Raw genomic sequence first — 15,557 nt, forward strand, 5'->3', positions numbered from 1 at the left:
AAAGTTAAAAAAAATTTAGCAGAAGAAGAAAAAAAAATTGAAAAAGAAAAAAAAATTAAATTAACTGCAAGGCCAAAGAATCATGGGGAGAAAGCCGTGAGTTCCGTGCTTTGCTTTCTCCTCCTCTGGAATTCCGCTGCTCTCCTTGGTATTGAAACTGCACTCGTTGGTAGGTGAACTTGGTCCTGGCTGGGTTTCTTGTTGATCTTCTGGGGGAGGGGCCTGTTGTAGTGATTCTCAAGTGTCTTTGTCCCAGGCGTAGTTGCACCGCCCTTACCCGGCCGGTCTGAGTAATCCGCTCGGGTTTGCTTTCGGGAGCTTTTGTTCCCTGAGCGCTTTCGTAGAGTTCCGGAGGGCGGGAATGAAGATGGCGGCCTCCCGGTCTCCGGCCCGGAGGAGCCGAGAGCCCGGGGCCCCACTCCTCAGTGCGCCCTCAGAGAACAGCGCCCAATTACTCCCGTCACCCTGGCCTCCGGCCGCGCTCCGAGCTGACCGAGCCTGCGACCGGTTCGAGGTAACCCCGAGCTTAGAGCTTACTCCTCGGCTCTGTCTCTGTAGCCGGCTTCCCCGTTCTAATACCTGTAAGCTCTGCGACACTCAGACACCCCGATCCTTCTGTGACCCTGCAGGACCTGAGGCCACGCTGACCCTGCGTGGGCTTCACCCCGGTTAAGCCTCTGGAGCGATGTCCCTCAGCGGAACAGACTTTTAAAAGTCCTGATTTTGTGCTCCGTTGCTTCGCCGCTTGCCAGGAGCCAGCCTCTCCCCCCGTGGTCTATCTTCCGGTCGCTTTGGATTCACTTCTCCGCCAGTCCTACCTTTCAGAAAGTGGTTGATTTTCTGTTTCTAGAGTTGCTGTTCTTCTTCTCTTCCATCTCCTGTTGGATTTGCAGGTGTTTGCAATCTTTAGATAAGCTATCTAGCTGAACTCCCGCTACCTGAAGTAGTCTCAGCCTGCTACTTCTCCGCCATCTTGACTCCTCCCCCGAGTTTACTGTACCATCTTAACTGGAAGCCCAATTTCATATCAGAATTCAAGAGAAATTACTGAGTAATATTAAAGCAAGTTTTATACAAAACAAACTATTTTCTGATATTCTATTTTTCAGAGTCAATCATTTTACAAACCCGTACAATATTAAAATGTGTGATTCAGATATTTACACTATTTAAAATGTTTTTGTTGGGGCGCCTGGGAGGCTCAGTGGGTTAAGCCTCTGCCTTCAGCTCAGGTCATGATCTCAGGGTCCTAGGATCGAGCCCTGCGTCGGGCTCTCTGCTCAGTGGCGAGCCGGCTTTCCTCTCTCTCTCTGCCTACCTCTCTGCCTACTTGTGATCTCTGTCAAATGAATAAAATCTTTAAAAATAATAATAATAATAAATTAATTAATTAAATAAAATGTTTTTGTCATAAAAGGCAAAAGAAAGGAAAAGAGAAGTAATCAGTAGCAGCAGCACTACAAGCAAAGAGACAGAATAAACAGAAAGAGAAAAACAGAGATGACGCAGATAACGGAAAGAGAAGCAAGCTCAGCACTAATGATTCCTAAAACACTATGCCAGAGGGAGGACAGTCTGACAGCCTGGCCTGCAGCCTCATTTATATATCCATATACCACTTACCTATCTGTTTGTGCTCTGCAGCCAGCAATGATTACCCTGACTCCTCAAAATTCACTCCTTATCAATTGATCAAATTAAACTAATCATGGTCATCCTATCTCCCTTGCCCACGACTCGCAGGCCTATCAATTTGACCCAATGAAAAGAGTATTCCTAAGAGGTTCTGGGGGAAAAAAGGCCTTTCTTATTTTTAAAAGAGAACCATAGGAAGCCAGATCATATCTCTGGCATTGGAACGACAGATGCCTAATGCTAATGGCAGCTTTAATTCAGGAAAAAGCAGGCATCGCAGAGCAGAGTGGAAAAGCAAAAAGAACTCAGGGCTTTATATATCATTGAATTGTGTGACCAATGCTAGAGCCCATTCTAATTCTGGACTTCTCTTATATTAGCTGAAAAAATTTCTTATTATTTAAGCCACTTTGAGTTGGATTTTCTGTTATTTACTACTGAAAATATAGAAAGGAACAACAAAAAAAATTAAAACCTCACATGTTCACACTACTCACAGATAATCATGATAATCATAATCATGGTTATCAATTTATTGTATTTCTTCCTAATCCTTTTGTATGTGCATTTTAAGAAAAATATTTGTCTGTAGACAATTCTAAATCCTTTTAAAAAAATAAACATTATATGGGGCGCCTGGGTGGCTCAGTGGGTTAAAGCCTCTGCCTTCGGCTCAGGTCATGATCCCAGGGTCCTGGGATCGAGCCCCGCATCAGGCTCTCTGCTCAGCGGGGAGACTGCTTCCTCCTCTCTCTCTGCCTGCTTCTCTGCCTACTTGTGATCTCTGTCTGTCAAAAATAAATAAATAAATAAAAATAAAAAATAAACATTATTTTAAATAGCTACTTAGTATTTATTTGCATGAATGAATAATCACTTAGCTTGTTTTATTGGTGAATATGTAGATTGTTTCCAATAAATCACTACCATCAATAATTCTGTAATGAATATTTTGCTTAAGAAAAAAATTACAGGGCGCCTGGGTGGCTCAGTGGGTTAAGCCACTGCCTTCGGCTCGGGTTGTGATCTCAGGGTCCTGGGATCGAGTCCCGCATCGGGCTTTCTGCTCAGTGGGGAGCCTGCTTCCCTCTCTCTCTCTCTGCCTACTTCTCCATCTACTTGTGATCTCTCTCTGTCAAATAAAAAAAAAAAAAAAAGAAAGAGAAAAAAAGAAAAAATTACATATGTGGTGAGGATACTTAGTTAGGATAGATTCTTAGAACAGGAAGTACTAAGTTAAATAATACGAACTTTTTTACAGTTCCTGATACTGACAAACTTTTGCTCAGTATTATGTCAATTCACACATATTTCTCTGCACACAAGAGGTGCCTTGATAATTTTTAAATATAAAAAACTTGCTCATCACTCCAGTTCTACATGATACTAAAGAGGAAAAAGAGGACAATGCTTAGCTTAAACTTTACCTCCAAAATTAAATCAAGACTAGACTTTTAATTCCTTTAAATCTGTCTTTCTTTTCAGACTGAAGAGAGAGAAAAAAATGTTGGCTTTTTTAAAACTAAATGGTACTGTATAAATGGCTAACAGACACATGAAAAAAATATTCATCATCATTAGCCATCAGGGAAATTCAAATCAAAACCACACTCAGGGCGCCTGGGTGGCTCAGTTGGTTAAGTGACTGCCTTCAGCTCAGGTCATGATCCTGGAGTCCCAGGATCGAGTCCCACGTTGGGCTTCCTGCTTGGCAGGGAATCTGCTTCTCCCTCTGACCCTCCCTCTTCTCATGCTCTCTCTCTAATTCTCTCTCTCAAATAAACAAATAAAATCTTAAAAAAAAAAAACACACACATACTGAGATACCACCTCACACCAGTTAGAATGGCAAAAATTGACAAAGCAAGAAAAAACAAATGTTGAAGAGGCTGTAAAGAAAGGGGATCCCTCTTACACTGTTGGTGGAAACGCAAGGTGGTGCAGCCACTCTGGAAAACAATGTGGCAGTTCCTCAAAAAAAATTAAAAATAGAGCTACCCTATGACCCAGCAATTGCACTACTGGGTATCTACCCCAAAGATACAGATGCAGTGAAAAGAAGGGCCATGTGCACCCCAATGTTCATAGCAGCAATGGCCACAATAGCCAAACTGTGGAAAGAGCAGAGATGCCCTTCAACAGACAAATGGGTAAAGATGTGGTCCATATATACAATGGAATACTACTCAGCCATCAGGAAGGATGAATGCCCAACTTTTGCATCAACATGGATGGGACTGGAGATTATGCTAAGTGAAATAAGTCAAGCAGAGAAAGTCAATCATCGTATGGTTTCAGTTATTTGAGGAACATAAGGAATAGCATGGAGGACATTAGGAGAAGGAAGGGAAAAATGAAGTGGGGGAGATTCAGAGGGGGAGATGAAACATGAGAGACCACAGACTCCGAGAAATAAACTGAGGGTTTTAGAAGGGAGGAGGATGGGGGGATGGGTTAGTCCAGTGATGGGTATTAAGGAGGGCACATACTGCATGGAGCACTGGGTGTTAATATGCAAACAATGAATCATGGAACACTACATCAAAAACTAATGATGTACTGTATGGCGACTAACATCACATAATAAAAAACCGTACTGTATAAGGTTCTCAGAATCAAATTTTTAAATAAAATCCTGAGATAACTGAAGCAAATAACTTAAAATAAAAAAAGAAGACATGAATCAATCACTAATAAAATAAGTCAATAACCTCAAAAATTACCTCAACAACAAAAAGACAACTCACTGTAGAAATGGGTAAAGCATTTGATGGACAGCTCTACAAAGAACAAATCCAAATGGCCAATAAGAACATGAGAAGAAACGCCCAATATCTTTCATCATTATGGAAATGTAAATGGTAACCACAATGAAATACTACTTCACACCTACTAGGATAGCTATGTTAAAAAAAAAAAAAAAAGGCAGCAGAAAAAACAGTGTTGGCAAGGATGTGGAGAAATTAGAGCCTTTGCAAATGCAGCTGTTGTATTAGACAATCTGGCATTTCCTCAAAAAACTAAACATAGAATTACTGTAGGATCCAGCAATTCCATTCCTAGATACACACCCAAAAGTAATGAAAGCAGCATCTCACAATGTTCACTGCAGCATTATTCACAACAACCTAAAGTTGAAAACCACCCATGTCCATTAAAAAATGAATGGATAAAAAAAATGTGAGATACACATACAATGGATTATCATTCAGCCTTAAAAAAGAATGAATTCTGTATAACCTGTTGCAGCACAGATGAATCTTTAAAACATTATGCTAAATGTAATAAGCTAGACACAAAAGGACAAATATTGTACGATTCTGAGTATACCAAATATCTAGAAGAGGTAAATTTCATAGAGACAGAAAGTAGAGGTTACTAGGAACTAGGGGGAAGGTACAACAGAAAATTACTGCTTAATGGGCACAAAGTTTCTGTTTGGGATGAAAGTTTTGAAAATAGTGGTGATGGTTGCACAACACTGTAAATGTAACTAATGCCACTGGACTGTATGCTTAAAAAAGGTCAGGGGCACCTGGGTGGTTCAGTGGGTTAAAGCCTCTGCCTTTGGCACAGGTCATGATCCCGGGGTCCTGGGATTGAGCCCCACATCGGGCTCTCTGCTCGGCAGGGAGCCTGCTTCCTCCTCTCTCTCTGCCTGCCTCTCTGCCTACGTGTGATCTCGGTCTGTCAAATAAATAAACAAAATCTTTAAAAAAAAACTTTTTTTTTTCCTGGGGGCACCTGGCTGGCTCAGTTGGAAGAGCATGTGACTCCTGATCTCAGAGTTGTTAAATTCAAGGCCCATACTGGGCGTAGAGATTACTAAAACTAAATAAACTTTTAAAAAAAGATGTTTTTCAGGGCGTCTAGGTGGCTCAGTGGGCTAAAGCCTCTGCCTTCGGCTCAGGTCATGATCCCAGAGTCCTGGGATCGAGCCCCACATCGGGCTCTCTGCGCCGCAGGGAGCCTGCTTCTTCCTCTCTCTGCCTGCCTCTCTGCCTACTTGTGATCTCTGTCAAATAAATAAATAAAATCTTAAAAAAAAAAAAGATGTTTTTCTGCTCCAGAATCATCTAAGACCATATGTTACAGTTAGCTGTCATGTCTCTTTAGTCTTCTTTAATTTTTGTCTTCCATTACCTTGACATTTTTCTTTTTAATGCAGGCTAGTTATTTTGTAGACTCTCTCTCAATTTGGGTTCATCTAATATTTCTTCAAGATTTTTGGCAAGAATACCACAGAAGTGATTTAGAAAGCATAGGATACTGATGTGCTCCACCACTGTGACGTTTAACTTACTTTATTTGGTCAAGGTAGTGTCTGGCAAATTTTTCCACTATGAAGTTATTACTACTTTATAATTAAAATGTATCTTATGGAGAGATATTTAAAGACTTAAGTAAAGATCCTGTTTCCCATCAAACTTTTACCCACTAGTTTAGATCCACTGAGTTTTGCATGAATCGATTATTGCTATGATGGCTGCCAAACGATAATTTTCTATCATTCATTCTACCTTACTAGTTATCATTCTATTTTAAAAGAGTGTTTCCTTTTCCGTATTAGTATACTTCTATCAGTATGCACTGGTGCATTCTTATTTTATTCCATGTGTTATAAACCACTGCTATATTGCTGAAGGCTTAAATCACTCCAGAACTGGCCAGTGGACAGAGAAAGCCCTTCAAACCCACTTCTGTGTCCTTCTGACAAACTTTCTGACACAAGATATCCCAGGTTCATCTTGTACTCCCCTAGCCTTATTTACGGAATTAGGTAGAATTTCTCTAAGGAACCCTGGTTCCTTTTACTGGAAAACACTACATAGAAACTAAGATCTGGGTGCTAAATGTGCTCATGGCTACTAGGATGTCATTGCTGCTAACCCTTCTCAGTGGACAGAAGTAGGAAAAAAATATATTCTATTAACTATGTATCTATATTAAAAGCCATGTTGCAATACTGATATCTTCGATTCCAATCTAATCCATTAGGGTTTAATCTCACCCCTCCCTTTTCTGTATTATGTAACCCCCTACTCCAACAATAAGAAAACTTGACTCCAATAAACCATAGCATATTTGCTTTTGCTCGCATTTTATTTTTAAGATTTTTGTTTTTTGGGCGCCTGGGTGGCTCAGTGGGTTAAGCCTCTGCCTTCGGTGCCCCTCCTCCCCTTCCTTCTTATAAAAATGTAGTATACAGCAACTTCTCCTTTATACCGTTTTTTTTTTTTTTAAGACAATTTATCTTGGGGCGCCTGGGTGGCTCAATGGTCCTGGTATCTCAGTGTCCAGTGATCTCAGGGTCCTGGGATCGAGCCCCGCATCGGGCTCTCTGCTCCGTAGGGAGCCTGCTTCCCCCTCTCTCTCTGCCTGCCTCTCTGCCTACTTGTGATCTCTGTCAAATAAATAAAAATAAAATCTTTAAAAAAATAAAAAATACAAAAAAATAAAGACAATTTACCTTGGAAATCACTCTATATCAAATCATATTAATCTTTTTTTAAAGATTTTATTTATCTTTAATAAATAGCAATCCAGCAATCCTGTTCCAAGACACTTCACAATGAAATAAAAATATGTTCACACAAAACCCTCTAGGCAAATATTTCTATAGCAGCTGTATTTGTAATAGTCAAAAACCCAAATGTCCTTTGGTGAATGGATGGATGAACGAACTGCAGTATACACACACAACTGAATACTACTCATCAATAAAAAGAAACTCAAACACAAAACATGGATAAATCTCAAAAATATTACACTAGGTAAAAAAAGCCACTGAAAAGGTTACATAATGTATGCTTCATTTAAATGATATTCTCGGGGCACTTGAGTGGCTGAGTTGGTTAAGCATCTGCCTTAGACTAAGGTCATGATCTCAGGGTTCTGGGATAGAACCCTGTATCCAGTTCCTGGCTCCTCAGGGAGCCTGGTTCTCCCTCTCCCTCTACCTGCCACTTCCCCTGCTTGTGAGCTTGCTCCTACTCTTTCTCAAATAAATAAAATCTTAAAAATATATAAATAAATGATATTCTCCAAGAGACAAAACTATAGGTAGAAAAAAATCAGTGATTGCCAACAACTGGAAGTGGAAGAAGTGTTTTACTACAAAGTCAAGGTCAATTTTTGAGAGTGATCAAGCTGTTCCACACCTTGATTGAGGTGATGGTGGTAGTCACATGACTATTTTCACTTGTCAAAACTCCCAGAACTTTATGTTTAAAAAAAAAAGGTGAATTTGACTGTATGTAAACTACGCATTACCATACAAACACTAATCAAAGCAAAACTGGAACAGCTCTATTATCATCAGACAAAGCTGACTTCAAATAAGGAATATTATCAGGAATAGAAGAGAGACATTCCATAATGATAAAAGAGCTAATTCACCAAGAACTCAAACAACCCTAAATGTTTTTGCATCCAACAACAGATCTTCAAAATACACAAAGTAAAAATTGATAGGTTTTTTTAAAATTTTTATTTATTTGTCAGAGAGAGTGAGCACAGGCAGACAGAGTGGCAGGCAGAGGCAGAGGGAGAAGCAGGCTCCCTGCTGAGCAAGGAGCCTGATATGAGACTCGATCCCAGTACGCTGGGATCATGATCTGAGCCAAAGGCAGCCGCTTAACCAACTGAGCCACCCAGGTATCCCAGAAATTGATAGATCTTTAAGTAGAAACAGACAAACCCATAATTACATGTGCCTACTTCAACACTTTTCTCTCATAAAGGGTTATCAGTATCTTCTCGATAAGGATATTAATATCTGTATCAATAAGTACAAAGATGAACATTATTGAACAACTTGACCTGACATTTATAGATTACTCCATCCAACAGAACAATACACCTTTTTTTCAAAGCACATGGAATATTCACCAACATAGACCACATTCTGGGCCATAAAACAAATCATAGAAAGTATGTTTTTTAACAATAACTAGAATTAAACTAGAAACCAGTAACAACAACAACAAAAAATATCTGGAAAAATCCCATATTTAGGGAAATTAATCAATACTTTTCTTCATTGTACATGGGTTAAAGGGGAGCACAAAGGAAATTTTAAAATATTTAGAAGTTTATAAAAGTCAAAACATAACATTTGAAATGTATATGAACCAGTTGAACAGTGTTTAGCAGGAAATGTAAAGCACTAAATGCTTACAACAGAAAAGAAGACCTCAAACCAATAATCTAAGTTTCTACCTTAAGAAACTGCAGAAAGAAAAAAGAAACTGCAAATTAAACACAATATTAGATAAGAGCAGACATCAATGAAATTGAAACAGAAAAGAGAGAAGAAAAAATAAAATCAAAAGTTGGTTGTTTGAAAAGATCAGTAAACCTCTAGCCAAGCTGACCAAGAAAAAAAAGACAGTAGACATAAACATCAAAATCAGGAACAGAGGGACTACTACAACGCATCCTAAAAGGAAGGTCTAAAAAGACATTAAAAGAAAAATACAGGAGTATCATGACCTTTATGCCAATAAATTTGATAACTGAGATGAAATGGACAAAATTTCTTTGAAAGAAAAACATTACCAAAGCTCTCCCTGAAGAAATACATATAATCTGGGGCACCTGGGTGGTTCAGTGGGTTAAGCCTCTGCCTTCGGCTTAGGTCATGGTCTCAGGGTCCTGGGATCCAGCCCTGCATTGGGCTCTCTGCTCAGCAGGGAGCCTGCTTCCCTTCCTCTCTGTCTGCCTGCCTCTCTACCTATTTGTGATCTCTATCAAATAAATAAATAAAATCTTAAAAAAAATACATACAATCTGAATAGCCCCATATCTATTAAAGAAACTGAGTTTGTACTTAAATGCCTTCCAACAAAGAGAAATCCAGACATAGACTGCTTCACTGTCACACTCTAGCAAACATCTAAGACATAACACCAATTCTATACGAAATCTTCCAGGAAAGAGAAGAGGGAATAGCTCCCAACTTGTTTTGAGGCCAGCATAACCCTGATACCAAAAAAAGACAAAAGCATTGCAAAAAAAAAGGAACAATAATAACAAAGCCCTCATGAACAGAGCAAAAGTCCTTAACAAAAATTAGCAAATTGAATCTAGTAACATGTAGAAAGGTTAATACATCATGACCATGTGGGGTTTATCCCAGGAATTCAAAAGCTAGCACAACATTCCAAAGAGTCAACGTAATTCACCATACTGACAGATAAAATCTTGGGCTGTGGAACCCAGAAATTAAGGAAGGTTAAGAGGTATACCCTCGATATTTTAGGTGCCTGTGACACTTCTCTGCACAACTCCAAAGGTATCATTTACACTGCAGTCATCGTATTCTACATGAATGATACCCCTCGAACTGTAAAATGTAGTGGTATTGCAAATGTGTAAAACGGGTGACCAAAAGGCAATTAGACTTTGTGCTGGACTAAAAGAAATAAAAGATCCAGATGAAGAGATTTTTACCTTCCAGACATTCCACTTGGTCTTGTTCACACCTGAAATATTCTGTTTAGTCCTGACCTTTATACTTCCAGGGGGAACAATGAATTTCACCAGAGAACCAAAGCAATAATGGCAAAGAGTTCTAGACATTTCATACAAAAAGAGTTGAAAAAACTGGAAGGCATACACTACACTTCAATAATTTGCTTATATCTTCTATGTCCTGAAGACTGCCAATCCCTGAGGGCAGAATCCATGCCCTATTAATCTTTGTACTCCCGATACCTATCACTGGTCCTGGAACTGTTAAGTACTCATGTATGAAGGATTCAAGAACAGGAAAAACCAAATTTTTTTCAAGAACAGGAAAAACCAAAAAAAACCACAGAAATCAGGAAGTGGGAAGAAAGGATTAGATGGGGCACTACAGCACTGTTACTTCCTTTTTTTTTTTTTTAATAATTTTTTAAAATTAACATATAATGTACTATTAGCCCCAGGGATACAGGTCTGTGAATTGCCAGGGTTACACACCTCACAGCACTCACCATAGCACATACCTTCCCCAATGTCCATAACCCAACCACCCTCTCTCCCTCCCCTCCCCCGCCAGCAACCTTCAGTTTGTTTTGTGAGATTAAGAGTCTCTTATGGTTTGTTTCCCTCCCAATCCCATCTTGTTTCATTTATTCTTTTCCTACCCCCCCAAGCTCCCCACATTGCCTCTCAACTAGCACTAGCACTATTACTTCTTATAGCATAACGTGTCAAATGTGACCCTTTACCCCACAGCTATCAGCTTTGTATCTCATTAGCCTGAATTGGGGACAGGCCAATTTTTTACTGGTATATACTAATTAGAGCTCTCCTGGACTGGGAGTCAGTCAAACCATGGAGTCTGACTCTGGAGGAAGATGGAAAGAACACTGGAGAAATAATCATAATACCCACTAGCCCCTAGATACCTAACTAGCCAAATACATCAGCATTTAAACGGAGTGAGAAACATCACAGCAAGATGGTTCTCATGTCCAGAAATGATGTAAAAAATATTAGCAACTATGTTAGATATTAGAAGAAACACCTACGCTTCACAAATAATCTAAATTATAGATGTAATGCTCTTTCAATGAAAGAGGTATTCCTGAAAAACTCTGAAAACAAATTCTGAAGGCAATCATACGTTCCAACAACTTGTATTATAATTTCAGAGGAACAGAAATTCCCCAAGTAAGCTAAACAATTTACTGGCAAATGAAATTTAAAAATCTTAGCAGACAACAGGAAAACACATGCTGCAAAAGGACGTATTGCCTGTTAAACATAACTCATAATGCAGACAAGAACTACACCCATGACCCTGGATAAGTCATGCCCCTTCCCTCAGCCTTGGTTTCCTCATCTAGAAAATAATAAATACATGGGTAAATAATAAAAGAGATGGTCTTTTCTGCTAAGTAAAAAGTTTGGGTATTTTCTAAGTTTGTTTGGTATTAGACATGCTTATTAGACATTAACAGAATATCCAATATAGTACACTGCAATTTGATACAAGCCTTACTAAGACTTTACTATAAGTTAACAAATTAAGGAATCCTATTCCTCTAAATAAAATAGAACATATCTCTATCAGATTTTTAAATGCAGTTCTTCACAGTATATGCCCTTACCTAGTCTTCACAGACTCAAATTTCATAAAACCTCATACTTACTTAACATAGACATGAGATTATATGAGGTCTGATACGTACCATGGGAACTTCACAGTGTTTTTTTTCCACAAGAAGAAAATACATACTTACATAATAATAAAGGCCCATTTAAACATATTTACAGGCAAAATCAATCCCAAAATATCTAACAACTCCATAAAATAAGAGCGTGGTGTGGAGGAATATTTAGACGATTACTGCTTTTCTCCAAAAGTCACATTTTTAAAAGCTCTAACGCATACACAACAAAGAATCAATAGAAATTCTGTGCAAATAGACACATACAATGAAACTGCATACCAACCTTTTTTCAGCCGGGGTTTCTGAGATTCAGCACATGCAGGAAAGGGAGTTCTCTGAAAACAGAGAAGTCTATGTTAAACCATCACCATAAATCTTGCTAACTTAAAAAAGCATTCAAACAACCATAATCAATAGCTCTCCAATCATGCAATTAATCCATTAACTACATACAGGCACAAAGAAAAATTAAAAATCATTTTTAATGTGGTTTAAAAAGCAAATGTCAAGTCATACATTTGCTATCCAAACTATTAATAACGTGTAATGCTTACCTATAATATATACTTACGTGTAATATATAATTATACATATTTTTAAGGTTTTATTTATTTATTTGAGAGGATGAGCGGGAGGAGGGAGAAGGTGAGGGAATCTCAAGCAAACTCTAGACAAGTGAGGAAACTGATGTGGGGCTTGATCCTATGACCCCAAGCTCATGACCCAAGCAGAAACCAAGAGTCAGACATTTAACCAACTGAGCCACCTAGACACCCTGTGTAATAAATAATTATAATGCATAAAATGTGCACAAATAAATGTACTAAGTTCTTAGACACTGCATATTAGCATTATACTTAATGCTATACATCTTAACAACCAAACCAAAAAAGTAGTAACTTTGATAAAAAGAAGTTTATGAGGTCATCTATACAGAAATTACCTAGCACTCAACTCAAGGGGTTGGGTTTTTGTTTGTTTTTTAAGATTTACTTAATTCAGAGAGAGAAAGAGCAAGTATGAGCAAGGGGGAGGGGCAAAGGGAGAGGGAGAGAGAATCCTCAAGCAGACTCCCTGCTGAGCATGTAGCCTGATGCAGGGATTGATCCCAGGACCCTGAGATCATGACCTGAGCTGAAATCAGAGTTGGCTGCATAACCAAATGAGTCACTCAGCGCCCCTAAGAGGGCATTTTTTTTTAAAGGGACATTGTTGAATATAGTAAATACTATCTTATGCTCTAACTTTGCAGGAAATCTTCAAATGGATTTTTTTTGTAACTACTTCCTATGTTACATATGATATGGTAAGATATAAGCAAAAATAATGGTTGAAAATTTCCAGAAGTAATGAGAGACACTAATCTTTAGATTCAGAATGCTCAACCAATCCTGACCAGGTTAAATGAAAATAAACCCACATTTGTATATATCACAAGGACCTGCAACCAGAGACAAAAGTTCTTAAAAGCATCCAAAAAAAAAAAAAAAAAAAAAGTATCACCAGACGAGCTATACAGAAAGGACAATTAGACTGACAGCTGGCGTCTCAACAACTAAAAATGGTAAGTAATATCACATAAAGACATGATAAGAAAAATCACTCCCATATCTAAGGTGCTCAGTAAAATGAAGGTTAATCTAAACACAAGGTCAGCAAACTATGGCCTGCAGGTCAAACAAGTTCAGCCCATTTTTATATGACCAACAAACTACTAATGTCTTTTACATTTTTTTAAAAGATTTTACTTACTTATTTATTTAGAGAGAGAGAGAGAGAGCGAGTGAGCACGCATGCTTGTGTGAGCAGGCAAGGGCATGGGGGGAAAGAATCTGAAGTAGACCAGGGAGCCTGATGCAGGGCTCAATCCCACGAGCATGAGATCATGACCTGAGTCAAAACCAAGAGTCAGACACTCAAAACAATAGGGCTACCGAGGCACCCGTGTTTTTACCTTTTTTTTTTTTTTTTAGAAAGGCAGACTGCCACGTGCAGCGCCTCATTTGGATGTGTCTGGAGTCTTGGAAGCTTGACTACCCTACGTTCTCCTACAAATGGACCTTGAGAGCTTATTTGGAGGTTCTAGCAGGGGAGCGCAGCTACTCGTATACCCTTGACCGAAGAACGGTCCTCTCCTCTATCGGGGAAGGTCGTCCTCTTCGACTGAGCGCGCAGCTTCGGGAGGGACGCACATGGAGCGGTGAGGGAGGAAGGGGACACCCGCCTAGCCAGCCAGATCAGCCGAATCAACCCTGGCGATCAATGGGGTGACAGATGTCGCAGCCAGATCGCCCTCACATCCACATTTTTAATGGTTTTTACATTTTTTATTATTTTTTAACTCCTGAAAATTGTATAAAATTCAAATTTAAGTGTCTAAAATAAAATTTTATCAGAACACCATCACACACACGTTTATTTATTGTCTATGGTTGTTTCCACACTACAACTGCATAGCTGAGTTACTTGCAACAGAGACTGGCTCACAAAGCCCAAAACATTTATTACTGGCCCTTTTAAAAAATGGTTTGCCAACCTCAGATCTAAACTCTTACATCTATCAAAACTAACTTTCATGGCACCTGGCTGGCTCAGTTGGAAGAGAATGTGACTCTTGATATCTCAGTGTTTTAAGTCTGAGCCCCATGCTGGGTGTAGAGATTACTTAAGGAAAAAAAAAAAAAAACTGAAAAAAAAAATGTTGTTTAAATAAACTTTTTAAAGGATACACATTAGGAAAAAGGAAAAGAACCCCAGGGGCGCCTGGTTGGCTCAGTCGTTAGGTGTCTGCTTTCGCTTCAGGTCATGATCCCAGGGTCCTGGGATCAACCCCTGCATCAGGCTCCCTGCTCCACAGGAAGCCTGTTCTCCCTCTCCCACTCTCCCTTTTTGTGTTCCCTCTCTCACTGTGTCTGTCAGAAAAATAAATAAAATCTTAAAAAAAAAAAAAAAGAAGAAGAAGAAGAACCCCAGAATGAAGGAGTGGAATGAGCAAAGGAATTGGTAAAATATGGAAGTATTCTAAACATTCTCTGACTAAATAAAACAAAAGTGTAATTTGTGGTGTTGAGAAACACAAAAACTACAAAACTGAACAACAGTTGCATGAACTGGCAGAAGGCAATGGGTAATAAAGCATTTGATAATCCCTACATTACTGAATTTTAAATTTGAACTTTCAGTTCAATATGTAATATTAAAAAAAATTGTATATAACTTACAAGTAATTAAATGAGAAGAGGAGAGAGAAAAAAGAAACTCAGCAAAAAAGAAAAAAAGAAGGCAAGAAAAGAAGGAGAAAAAAATCAAATTCTCCAGTTAAATTATCAGGATAGATGTTTTTAAAAATCTAGATGTATGCTATTTATATAAAGACACATCTAAAATAGAAAAGCAAAGTAAACGATAGAAAAATTTACACCAGGAAAACAGAAACAAAAAGAAAACTAAAGTAGCAATATTAACATTAAACAAAACAGACTTCAAGAGATAAAACTTTATAAGGGAAATTGAAATGAATTAAGATAAATAGAAGACTAAAATGAACAAGGCAAATTTAAAAAACCTCTAGAGAAAATATAGGCTAGGGAAAGATTACTTCAGGAAGACATAAAAGCACAAACCAATTGAGAAAAGATCTAAATACTCAACTACATTAATTAAGAACTTCTGTTCCAAAAAGGAAGGGAAGACCGAAAACTAAGAGCAGATATATGCAATACAAAGCCAAAAAAAAGAAAAAAAAAAAAAAAAAGA

General features: G+C 38.5%; 1 protein-coding gene across 1 annotated transcript in view; it reads right to left on the bottom strand.

Moving 5' to 3' along the window:
- LOC111153170 (Bardet-Biedl syndrome 4) overlaps window positions 1-15,557 on the bottom strand; it is a 59,288-nt gene that overhangs the window by 40,426 nt on the left and 3,305 nt on the right. Inside the window, exon 2 of the mRNA XM_022511997.1 lies at window positions 12,085-12,136. Coding sequence (XP_022367705.1) covers window positions 12,085-12,136 — 52 coding nt within the window. The remainder of the gene's footprint in view (window positions 1-12,084; window positions 12,137-15,557) is intronic.

The sequence above is a fragment of the Enhydra lutris genome, unplaced genomic scaffold (assembly GCF_002288905.1).
Source record: "Enhydra lutris kenyoni isolate GAN:26980312 unplaced genomic scaffold, ASM228890v2 scaffoldscaffold31, whole genome shotgun sequence".
Taxonomy (NCBI): domain Eukaryota; kingdom Metazoa; phylum Chordata; class Mammalia; order Carnivora; family Mustelidae; genus Enhydra; species Enhydra lutris.